Source organism: Mchenga conophoros, linkage group LG14 (genome assembly GCF_057382185.1).
Source record: "Mchenga conophoros isolate Kocher_MC1m ecotype Shallow Benthic linkage group LG14, M_conophoros_male_GT1.1, whole genome shotgun sequence".
NCBI classification, from domain to species: Eukaryota; Metazoa; Chordata; class Actinopteri; order Cichliformes; family Cichlidae; genus Mchenga; species Mchenga conophoros.
The window spans coordinates 34772722-34785153 of NC_140539.1; the positions used below are offsets into that span (position 1 = coordinate 34772722).

A 12432-nucleotide genomic window follows, 5' to 3' on the forward strand; every position below is an offset into this window, starting at 1 on the left:
TGTTTTCCTGTTGTTAAAACAGCAGTATACATTTGTAATGGATATTTTTGTAGGGGAAATAATTTGAAATATCCACACCAAATATCCATACCACCAAACTTACTATCGATAAGAAAGTCAGTTCTATAACCGTTATACCATATTTGCCCACCAGATGGCAGTGTATGCCAATCAAAGTTTAGGTGTCACAACACAAACGACATAGATCAGCAAAAACATTAAAAACAGACACACAGGTAACAGTAAAAGCATAATCTGTTTACAGTCCTGGGAAACCTTGGGACCTAGGATTCATATGGCTTTTACTTTGACATATACCACCTACCTAAATTCCAATGTAGATCCCCCAATGTCATAGGGACTCCATGATGGCAGGGGCCTCCCCCAGCAGGACAACACACTGCCACACTGCAAAAACCTGCTCAGAAATGGATCAACAACACAGCCAAGATCCACAGGCTTTGGCTTTGTTTTCCATACTCCCAGTCAGACCGAGCAACCGCAGGATTCCATAGAACAAGCCCAGTCCGTGAAGGCCCAATGGACCCAAAGACCCTACTTGTGCCAGGCATCGGCGGACAGCCCCAGAGGTCCTGTCTCCATGCCCAGACAGTGTATGGAGGATTTAACAACACTAAATAAGATGCTGTTGATGTTGTGGCTGACTGGTTTACAGTAATGACTGCTGACATTTGATCACCCTTTTTTGTTTTTTTCTCACTATCTTATCATTAATGGTAATCAGAGCCATGGAAAAGCTGACACTTAAACAGCCTTTAGGTTCCTTGTTTAACTGACAACTGTTGTTATAGTACTGCTGAAATACAAGGGGATTTTGCCCTGACTTTCCCCAATGCTGAATGTCACTATTTATTCTCAGTTTGTAATGAACAGCTTATTCATGAGCACATTTGGCTAAACCTTAAAAAATTCCAAGAGTCTCCACTGTGCAACGATAGTTTGCTATCTTTACTTCTCTGTTGAATCATCCATCAGAATGAGACAAAAAGATTGAAATAATCTAAGTTTGTTTTAGTCTAGCCCTTCTTTTGAAAATATACAATCTAACCTCTAAAAAGCACCCAGACGCAGAACAGTGCACCACACAGCCCTGCCCTGTTGGCTCCCAATGCTTTGAAATTCACTTTTCTATTTTTAAACCAGCTTGTCTCAAGTGGCTCAGTTCTTTGACATGGTTTGGCTTACACCTTTTTATCCACCAGGTAAATGTGGTGGGCATTCGGTGAAAAATTTGTATAAGACTTTATTGACATATCATCACTGCCTTGGTTGCAGACATCGCAGTGTGACAGAGGTAATGCTTCTAAAGTCAGTTATTAAGCATGTTCAGTTCCTGGCTTCCTGATGTGGACAGAAGTCAGCTCTGTTAAACAGCAGATGTTTTACACTGCGGCCGTTACCCTCATTTCCTGGGCGGAGAGCTGCTCGCTCTAATAGAGTAACAGGAACAAGAGAAAGAGAAGAGCTAGAGGGGGGGAGAGAAAGAGGCAGAGCAAGGCAAAAGAAGTTATCTAAGCGCAGAGCTCCCACAAATCACTTTGTCACCAGCAAGCTCTGACAAGCAGGAGGAGAGAGAAAGAGTACGAGCAGAGACTCCGAGTTAAACAGAGGTGCGAATAGGGAGTCTTGTCGGTGGAGCCTCGAAGGAAGAAGGTGTGAAGAAACTGTAGAGGAAAATAACGAGGCGATACTGCTGGATGGACAGAGGGAAGATAGAAGAGAGACGAGACTAAAATCCAGTTCCCAAAACAGCATAAGTTAAGAGGGACGGCTACTGCTGTTGTTACTGCCGCTGTGTCTGGATGGTACATCACCATTTAAAGAAGGTGTGTCAAACTTAAAATCTGTTACCGGAGGACACTGTTTCATTGAGACTGACATTTTAATCTTCTGATAGCAAACGCGCTTGAGACATTTAATCTCACAAGTGGAACCCAGAGAGCATACACTATCGTATTATCATGTTTGAGAGAGAGGAGAGGGATAGAGAGACAGCTGCTCTGTCTGTGAAGTAGGCATGAGACAGAGGCGTTGAAAGCAATTTCTGGTGTAGTGCAGCTGTACACAGATCACATGTTGTTACTAGTAAAAAGAGGTAGTTAGAGCCAAGAGCAGTACATGTTTGTGAAATGTTTTTCTATAGGGGCATGTGCAGGTTTGTGACTGGTATTGAATAAGTTGATGAAAGTAACTTCTTTGAGAACAATTTCTTTCTTTTAACCATTGATATTTGATTAGCTCCGGACTGACTAAAAGCGCCTGAGAGTTTTATCTGGACTGTAAAGGTTGAGGTCATCTCACCAAACCTAAAAAAAATAGGAAGATCATTTTCAAACTTTTTAAGCAGAGACTATTATTAATATTTTCTCTTTATTACAGAACATTACAGGGGAAATATTTGTCATTAGCACTAATAAGAAATTGTGCCAATTTAAACGTCTTAGTCTTAGATAACAAGTAACTTGGGCTCTGTAAACACCTGTCTTCATTTTGCTGAGTGCCATACTACTCTTTTCACATTCACTTAGGTTGCCTCTGTAAGAAAGACTGTGGTGACATGTGGAGGATGATATGCTAGCTCTAAAATAGACAGGATTCAGTTTATATAATAACATAATATAATCTTGGATTTGGAGGTTTGAAAACATATCAGTCAAACATTGGTCTGTGAGCACAGAAACAAATCTGCTGAATCCTTGATGGGTAGTAGTTTGTTTTGGACCTAGAGGTGTTGTAGAAACTTACAAAAGGGCACTGACTGTGTGCATGGGCTCTTTTAGCATTTGACAGCTCTGTTCTGGACTTGCTTCATCCTGTGGGACGTAACTGGGTTACCTGTTTGGCTGAGTCAGAGGCTGGGTCGTCACTGGATGTCTGTCTGCTCACTGGGATTCTTTCCACCTGTTTCTATGCAAATAAGACAGATGTGTTAGGTACTTTTTACAGCAGCAGTGACAGCCGTGGTGGTGAATTTTCAGGACTCTCCACACTGCTGTAATTGTTTTGTCGTGTGTAAACACTTTGCGTCAGTGACACCTCTCCACTGAGTGATTCACTGTTCCCAAAGGATCCCCGGTTGGACGAAGGCATTGAAAGGGAAGTTGGAGGAGCTTTTACTAAGAACCAAAGAACACAAGTGACTGCACAGACAGGCTGTCAACATGAAATTGTGGTTCTTGATATTGATGGTAGTGTACATGGTGGGCAGTGTACACAATCTGTCTACATGTAACACTGTGGACTTGGAGATGGTGAAGAAAAAACGCATCGAGGCCATTAGGAGCCAGATCCTCACCAAACTGCGTTTGCAAAAGGCGCCAGAAGAGGCTGGGGAGAAGGAAGAGATCCCTGCCAACTTGCTATCACTCTACAACAGCACCAGTGAGATTCTGAAGGAGCAGCAGGTTCTGGAAGAGGAAAACATCCCCACAGAACAAAAGGAGGAGGAATACTTTGCCAAGGTGGTTAACAGGTTCATCATGAAAGGTGAGTATAAAATTACCCTTAGCAGCAATATATAAAGCTTGAATCTGTGAATCCTGATTGAATATTAAGAAAGGGGGCAATTCCTGATGGCTTAACTATAGTTGAATGTCAAGTAATGACTGTTATTTATGCTACTACATTTACAAGCTGAGACATAATTCAAGGTGAACACTAGCATTGCACTGACACTTTCCACTCTGAAAAAATAGTTATTGTCCAGATGTCACATGAAGTGCTGCTGTTAATCCCTCCACTACGGCAATACTGCGGTAATAATGTTGTTATTACTAGCAGAAACACAACAATAGCATTGTTTACAGTCCCCCTGTACAGTCCTTACTGCTCTTTGTCTGGTTGATCAACACTAATATTAAATATAGTGCACACAGTGCTGTCCAGAAGTTTCAAGCTGCACTCCCAAGCATTCACCGTATGCCTTATGGCTGGTGTCAGTTCCAATCTTGACCATAAATTCCCTCAACACGTGTAACCCTTATGATCTCCACCAAAGATCCTGAGGCAGTTTCAGGGGTTCAGAGATCACAGGCATTACAAGTTAGCAGAACTCTGTGCAGCATCTGGTCTGATGCTGTGTTGCTTACATGATATCTATGGCATTTTTACTGCTTTATTACTGCTCTTTGTCTGGCAAGGCTGCATATGATGTTTGTTCAGCCAAATGGTTTCTGGCTGTAATTGCCTAATGATTCCCAAACTATTACGATAAACATATTTTCTAGTTTTGCTTCTATGCTCCATTGTTCTCTGCATGTCTATACTCATCACCCTATCAGGCAGCCATCCACACTATCCCCCTTTTATCCACCACTTCAAACAGCACACTTTAGTGGATGGACCATGCTCAGGAGTGTGTAGACCAAAGAGAGAACAAAGCAACCTTCAAAATGAAGAGCACAATTTTGTTCTGCTTAGGTAACAACCAAAGAACAGGATGAAAAGTAGAAAAGCCATAGGAAGAGACATGAAATGAACTCCTTCACCCATGCTTGCTCTTTTTCTCTTTCATTTTCTCTTTTTTCTTTCTCTCTGACTTTGACCCTCAGGGATTGGGGTTTTCCTGTAACTTGAGCATTGAGTTCTCCCTTGCTTAACCTGTCACTTGTTCTCCATCACTTTTGCTTCTCTTTGTCACTGACTAGTTTCAGTGTGTCCCTTGAACCATGATTATCCATATTGCACGCTCTCTCTCTCTCTCACTTCTTTCCTTTGCACTCCTCTATCTGCGGGTTTCCTGAGCTTATTATATCAATGTGTTTGCAGTGTGTTTGTGACAGGGCAGCTTGACAGGAAGGAAGACAGGCTGATGGCCACTGAGATCTTGAATGACTCAGGTCCGGTCCGGTGCAAGCGGTGCCCATGGGGAGCATGTGTTTCCTATAGCTCTGGAATGCCACAGAACACCCATCCACTGCCTTATCTATCCGCTGCCTTGTTTTGAATCAGCTAATAAGGGAACAGCTGAAAGTAGCTGCCCCCTTACTCACGAGGGGTCACAACAGCATGTAGCACCACGTATTTGATTTGGCAGGTTTTTATGTCGGATGACTTTCTGGGAGGAGACACAAGGGATTTGTCTCCTCCTGGGATCAAGCTAGGGATTTTGCTGTTTCAATCCTGGGAGGTTCGCTTGCTAGGGGAATGTGTAAACCATTACACTATGGAGCCACTGTTGAGTCAACCTCTGCACACTGAAAAAGGAGAATGACAAATGTATGAGGATAAATGTTAAGGCCATCAAGTACTGCTTTGCAATTGTGAATTTAAAAAAAGCCACACATACACACACGCAAGGATTTTATCCAGCTTCTGCTTTTCTGTAATACGTTGTTTGAACGAAACAACAGAAATAGAATACAGGGGGAAAAATATTTTTATTTCCATTAACAATTCTTTTCTACATTTAAATCTTATTGGGCAGCAGACACTTTCCTGACTCTCAAAATCATTCTACGGGGGAAACATATTTGTGTGCAGAGCATTTAGAACATAATAGGTTTAGTCTTCATTGTGGTAATTGTGTGGTAGATTAAGCTAAATTCCTTTTGCTGTTTAGCACTCATATATCTCCCTTGAAGCCCACACAAGTTATCCTCCTATTAAAAGGAGTTTTGGTCCAATTTACACGAGGGAACGCTTTTCTCATTTGGAAGCTAGCCACTTTGTGCTATTCTGGGATGAAAGTAGTTCACTTCTCTGAAGTAATTATTGTAGTTACAAGTAAATGAACTTAAAGCTGTATTGTAGAAAGGAGTAGCAACAAGGGACCAAAGTCAAGTGTGAAATAGGGTGAAGTGGGGAAACAAGACATTGATGAGGGGGCTGTGAGAAGGTGGAGCTGAGAGGGAAGAAGGCCAATATTTAGTCAGTTGCTGGAATCTGGTTCCTCCTACTGGTAATTATAGAGCTGTTACTCAACCTGTCACAACAGCTGTCCCCGGCTTACCTGTGGATAGGCCTTGATTCAACACACAAATCCCCCCACACCCACATTTATATGCAGGCTAGGATGCTATCTCTACCCCGTCTAGCAGAGAGAGAGATTTTTTTAGCTGAGCATGGAGCTCATTTCTTACACTTTCTACTCTAAATGATTAATTTTGATCACAGAGCCAATGCAAACTCTGTTAATTGGAAAGTAGAAGTGAAGATAAAGCGTCAACGTAATTATGGTGCAGCAGCCAATATGCTTCTTAGGGGAAGTGACGTAATTTCCTGTTTTGCAAACACTTCTCTAACCCTTAACACATTTATCTCACTTTTCTCAAACTAAATGGAGACTCTGACTTTCCGTGCATGCGTTTGCCTGGCACACCAATTCCACTTGACATACTGTACGTTGTTGTGACCGTCTGTGTTTCCATTCATATGCTTCAAACCAAATATTTGACTGCTCTGGGTGGTACCAGTAAACTGTCATCTCATTTCCCGTTACACTCCACATCAGTTCTTTTTGGTTTCAGTTCGGCCTCACTGCAAGGGGTGAAACACTACCTCAGCCACAATGCAGATGGTAGATGATATACAAGCAGCCGTGACATGGAGTATCCTGGTACAGCCTGGGCTGAATATGTAGCACAAGTATGCAAGGCTGGGTTGCAATTCCTATCAGAGAGTAATTCCCGGACTTGAGAGCAGAGAACCCTTGCTTTGGCAGGCTGAGACAGAGTAGAGGGTTTGGGTCCCGGCCAGTACTTGCGCTCCATTGATACACATCTCCAATTTCTCCACACCCCCACTCACACCCTCTCACCCCTCACAACTGTGAGTTATATTCAAGAGTGCATTCTTCCCTGTGCTGTTTCCTTACCATTGTGTTTAACAGTTACATTGCCCCTCTCTGAGCCTCTCACTCGCTTTCTATAGTGTTTCACTCTTGATCTTCTGCCTTCCTGTGCTTATCTTTGCATGTCACTGTTCGACGTAATCTTTTCGATCGTAACACTCATACATTTATGGTGTTAAAGCCTCCAGTAGCTTGTCTCTGTTTTTTATCAAGCCCTCTAGGCATCTTCATGCTATGATTAAAGTTGCGCATATGGGCAGCAAAACTGTAAAAGAACAAAATATTCATGTTGGTCAACTTTAGCAACAGCTGGAAGAGATGAACACTTGGCTGCAGTTATGATTATTGAGTAACACTGAGCTCAGCCATTTTATCTGATTAATGTGTAATCCTGACAAGCACTTATGAAAGAAGCCTTTCATTTACTTTATTCATAAAAAACATTGATATACATCTAAGTGTTGTAATGTTTACTAAATATCAGTGTTGTTAACAGTTTAGAAGTTAAAAGTTGTAATTAACTTGGCTTGATTTGAAAAATCTGAACCCGCTAATTCGAGAGTCCTGATGTTTTTGAGCCATATGTCCATTAATTCTAACCTTACAATGCCCAGTCATCCCTTTAAAAATCATAGTTCTTTTCTTTGTGTTTACAGATATTACACTAAAGACCATTTACATTAAATACCATTTACCAAATACAGTAACGATAGGATGACTTACCAAATAAGCTCTAGGAGTGGTCTCACAAAAAAAAAACAAGTAAAGATTCATGATTAAAAATAACCAAAACGTGTAATGAAAAATTAGTAAATCCTAAACACAAATAGAATGTTTTAATGCCAAAACTTGTTGCCTTTGCCTAATGTTAATGAATTCAGAGGAAAATGGCAAAATGAGGGAGAGCAGAGAAACAGCAGAGGTGTAGAGTGAAGGTTTTTTGGGACTAGCTCACATCTAAGCATTTAAATATACTAGTGCAGTGCCTTTTAAAGTAGGTCATAAACCATCATAACATTACTGTATTAAAAAGAGATCAGCTATAAGGTTCGAACGTGTTTGAATGATTGCATACGTTTAAATGTGGTAGACAGGCAGATTGTGGGTTGCAGCTTTCTTGAGAACTGCACATTTAAGTACCAAGAAGTTGTCTGTCACAGGAAACCACAGACAATAATCATCATATAAAGTTAAATTGAAAATTGAAAAAAGGTATTTTGTGAGAGCCTTTTTAGTTTTAAACTAGGCGTGATGACATTTAGTAACATTGTGGCTTATTCTTATTTTATCACATTCTACAAAAAGGCACTTTGAGGGTTCATTCCTGGCTTTATGCTTAAAGTTATAATTAAATTCATGTTAGGGTAAACTTGGCCTAGTTGGAATGGTTCAACGGAGAGGTCAAAGGGTTGGCAAAGTTAGCCAAAGAAACATGCCTCTTTTGTACATATGTGCCCCTCCCCCTAAATACAGAGTGGAGCAGCAGTAACTGTAGGAGAAAGACTGTTAGCAGAGAACAAAGCACAGAGAACCCCTCATCTGAACAACATCAAGTTTAACACTGCACCCACTTGGGTCTGCAGCAATACAAATGCCATGTTTAAAGCAAGTTTGATACGGAGTTATTGAGACAGTCAAAGAAAAGATTTCTTGGAAGTTCTATGTTGTGCTGACTGACATTTGGTCCTGGTCCAACATTTAAACTGTTCCACATTAGCTTTCTTTACGTTTTTAAATATAATAATAACTCCTAAAAGACTAAAAACACATTACAACTAGCTTTTAATAAAAGACAGTTTAAAGTACATCTACCATGAAAGTTGGCTCCCTTCGTGATGGATGAAGTTCTTTTGAAATATTGTACCACAAGATATACATGAGATGTACATCTGCCCATTAAACATTAAATGCACTTAGATGGGTTGTTTGTCAAAATATCAAAACATAATTTCCTCTTCTTACATCATACAGAAAAAAACAACTCAAACACCAACTACAAGCCCACGGTCATCTCAATGAGCTTCAACATCGCTCAGATACGGAGTAACGTCGGGGGCAATCTGCTACTCACCAGAGCAGAGCTACGGATGCTCATCAAGGAGCCCATGATTTTGTCTGAGGAGAGAGTGGAGCTATACTATAGCCAGGGGACCTCGACTCGTTACCATGCGTCTCGCTTTGTCACAAACATGCTGAAGGACAAATGGCTGTCCTTTGATGTCACTGAACCTCTGCGGACCTGGCTCCAAGGGAATGGTGAGATAAGCATTTATTTTTACTTCATCATCATGTATTTGTCAATCTTTCCATTTATTTAGTTCAGCCCATGTGTGATATCATATAATTTCTAGGTAATATTTCCCTCCTCCATGATTTTTTTCTGTTACTAGAGAATGAACAGAAGTTTGAACTTCGGCGGTACTGTGAATGCGGCATGCCGCATGACGATGGTACTTTAAGTTTTATCATCTCTGGGACTACGAGCAAGAGGGGAGACACTAAAGAATTAGAGAAGCTGAACCAGCAGCTACCCTACATCTTTACCATGTCCATCCCTAAAACCAACCACTCTAAGAGTTTACGCACAAAACGTTCCACTGACACGACGGACAGCTGCAGCACGTAAGCAATTCTGAACTTAATGATTTATTCCACTCCATTTCTGCTTTAAAGCTGCAATAGTAACCTACTAAACCACGAGCAGCTTCAAAATACAGACCACTGAAACAACAAACATCAACTATCCCTGTTTATCCATGCTGTAATTCTGTGGTCGTTTTAGTGGCTGTATAATAAATGGACTGTAGCTTTAAAATGTTTTATAATCTTAGACAGATTACAGTGTGCCTCTCATTTACCCCCACACATATACACAAGATGGAGTATCCCTCCAAGGCCCAGCCATAGGGTTAAATTGAGTGTAATGTTGTCTCCCAACATAACAGTCATCGTCCTACAGCTTTAAAACTGACTTGATTTCAATACTCTTTGCACCATCTCATCTTCACACTGTTTTCTCTTTTGCAGCCAATCACACAACTGCTGTTTGAAGAAACTGTACATTGACTTCAGGAAAGATCTAGGATGGAAGTGGATCCATAAGCCAACGGGTTACTATGCCAACTACTGCATGGGGTCCTGCACCTATATCTGGGATGCAGAAAACAAATATTCTCAGGTACTGTGTGCATTTTCATGAGTGTTATTTCTCCCAAATCCCAGGAGGCAATTTCTTAAAGTCTGGAAAAAATGTTAATGGCAATGTTGTATTTATATGTTGCCATAATAATTCTTGATGATTTAAATAAACCAAAATGCAAAGACTACTTGTATTATTTTAGCTCTAAGCACTACGGCACTAGGACTATCTGAATTTAACCGGTTATATAAAATTCTGGTAGAGACAAATCCCACTCAGAAGGAAAACCAATGGTTTTATGAGAAAAACAAAAACACAAATCCCTTGCAGGTTGCAGGAAGGGGATGTAGTGTGAAAAATCCGCCAAAAATCAGTATACACAGAGCTACCTCATGCGTTGCCCCCTCGTCAGTAAAGGAGCAGGAGCTTTGTTTGTGCCAAACCTGATTAGGTTAGGGCTGAAATGATGACAAAAACTTTGTCTCTGGTTGTTTTTACTCTTTTAAAAAGCTAAATATCCTTTTTATGGCCCTTAATACTTTTAACACTTTCCACTCATTGAGGAAACTCTGGGTCTTTCAAAAATTTGTGCAAAAATGTCTTTAAAAAGTAAAGTATTGTAGTTTGTATTAAGATTTTTCTAAAATCACACTGAAAATTCTTAGAAATGTTGTGCTTATGTATTACATTTGCTTCGGACCATGTTGTCTTGGTGAGTAAATTCTCATAAATCTTGCCTACAGATTCTGGCACTGTACAAACATCATAACCCCGGAGCTTCTGCCCAGCCCTGCTGTGCTCCACAGACACTAGAGCCACTGCCAATCATCTACTATGTGGGGAGGCAACACAAGGTATCTATACTGCAGTCACTTTCAGGTCAAATGTTTGCAGAACATTTTATGTGAAAACAATATATAATTGATCACATCACTGTTATTTTCTACTTGCAGGTGGAGCAGCTGTCCAATATGATCGTGAAGTCTTGCAAGTGTAGCTAAAAATATAGTATGGCACACAGCTCTGCCTCCTCTTCTCAAAACACAGAGGGAAAGAAGATGTTGTGTTGGAGACTACAGATAAGAGCAAGTGACAGAGAATTTGAGATAATGTGGACATGGGGAACAAAATATTTTAAAGCTTTTCTCCAACAATCCCTCAGTTGTCACATTTGATGCACATTAAGCCATGGACCTCTTTTTTCTTCTTCTACATATTAACGATTATAGTTTTTATACGTACATTTACCTTGCAGTAGTAAAATTGTCGGTCTTGAAATGAATTAATTTATTTGTTGCACTGACAGGTGTCTAAAGAATAATAATGTACATAAAAGAAGTGTGTGAGACAATAAAATTTGGACAAAAAAGCACGAGGACAATAATGAACGTTCATGGAAGAATATCCATATTCAGGGATGAAAACGTGGGACATTTCAGATGACCACATCATCGTCCTGGTGAAAGGTGCTGAATTACAGGTGGAAAACCAGGGATGTTGGGGTTTTCCTCAAAGATAAGGCTGTAGGTGTTTTTGCATGGCTACATCATAAAGGACAGAAAAAGACACAGGGAGAGTCCAACCTGGGGAAAATCCCTTTTGACTGAAAGGCTGGACTTTCATTTTACAAGAACCGTCCATTAGTTTTATTTTCTTTTTTCAACCCACGTGACTTCTAATATGCATTTTATCAGTATGTTTCTGTTCATAATGTTCATAACTGAATGTCAGATTGTCCTTTAACCCCACTGGTTTTTCAAAGCCAGAGGCACTATCAGCTGAGAGTGATGACATCATGCTTTTAATCCCTCTGGGGACTTACTGCCATACATGTTCTCTATTAATGGACACATGGTGGTAGTGCTGATATGAGTAAGGCTATTAATACTTATTGTTTTATTTTATTTTGTTTTAAAATCATGGTAAATTATTTTAATTTCAGGAAGTTTCACAAGGATGTTTTTTCTTTCAAACTCATGAACTGGTCTGGCTTCTATGACTCGCATTAGGAATAAAACCAACACATGATTTCAGCTTTCTATGTTTTTCTGGTGCACCTGCTTTTATAATGTCTATTTGTAAATATTCAAACAAAAAAAAAGAAATAAACATGTTAAATTATGTTGTGATGGTGGAAGATTTTATGAGCAAAATAAACCACAGGAGATGTTTCCACTTGGCAGAGAGTTGCCTTGATTAGGTGTGTGCGTGTGCGGGTTTGCGTTGCACTTGTCAGTGCATGTATGCGTCTGTTTTAACTGTAAGCCGACTTGACGAAAGCATAAACTGAAACACACCTAAAGTGATGTAGACGTGAATTTCATCATCTTGTCTTTGTCATCACAAAAACAGTTCAAAAGAGTCGTGTTGTTAGACGTGGTTTTCCTCAAAAAACTGTAACTAAAACATTTTTAGAGTACAGTCATGTTAGGTAAAAAAAATAAGATGAAAATGTAACGCTAGTTGAGATAAAACTGTGACT

At 40.2% G+C, this 12432-nt stretch overlaps 1 protein-coding gene across 3 annotated transcripts; it reads left to right on the plus strand.

Annotated features, from left to right (window-relative positions):
• Nucleotides 1-1497: 1497 nt before the first annotated feature.
• Nucleotides 1498-12137, plus strand: tgfb1a (transforming growth factor, beta 1a). 3 transcript variants are annotated; one of them, XM_085244142.1, is made up of 7 exons: nucleotides 1498-1847; nucleotides 2802-3507; nucleotides 8783-9067; nucleotides 9202-9433; nucleotides 9839-9989; nucleotides 10694-10804; nucleotides 10904-12136. In XM_085244142.1, exons 2-7 carry the CDS (start codon nucleotides 3183-3185, stop codon nucleotides 10949-10951), a joined length of 1152 nt encoding a protein of 383 aa, XP_085100268.1. In that variant the 5' UTR covers nucleotides 1498-1847; nucleotides 2802-3182; the 3' UTR covers nucleotides 10952-12136. The 3 variants fall into 3 exon arrangements, with proteins under 3 accessions (XP_085100268.1, XP_085100269.1, XP_085100270.1); XM_085244143.1 differs by having other exon boundaries at nucleotides 3089-3507; XM_085244144.1 differs by lacking the exon at nucleotides 1498-1847 and having other exon boundaries at nucleotides 3146-3507; nucleotides 10904-12137.
• The last annotated feature ends 295 nt before the right edge of the window (nucleotides 12138-12432 follow it).

Excerpts from the sequence above, each read along its gene's own strand:
- tgfb1a (XM_085244142.1), top strand. The coding sequence starts at position 3,183 with ATGAAATTGTGGTTCTTGATATTGATGGTAGTGTACATGGTGGGCAGT. Across the intron at positions 3,508-8,782 it reads TAACAGGTTCATCATGAAAG|AAAAAAACAACTCAAACACC; the intron begins GTGAGTATAAAA and ends TACATCATACAG. Across the intron at positions 9,990-10,693 it reads CAGAAAACAAATATTCTCAG|ATTCTGGCACTGTACAAACA; the intron begins GTACTGTGTGCA and ends TCTTGCCTACAG.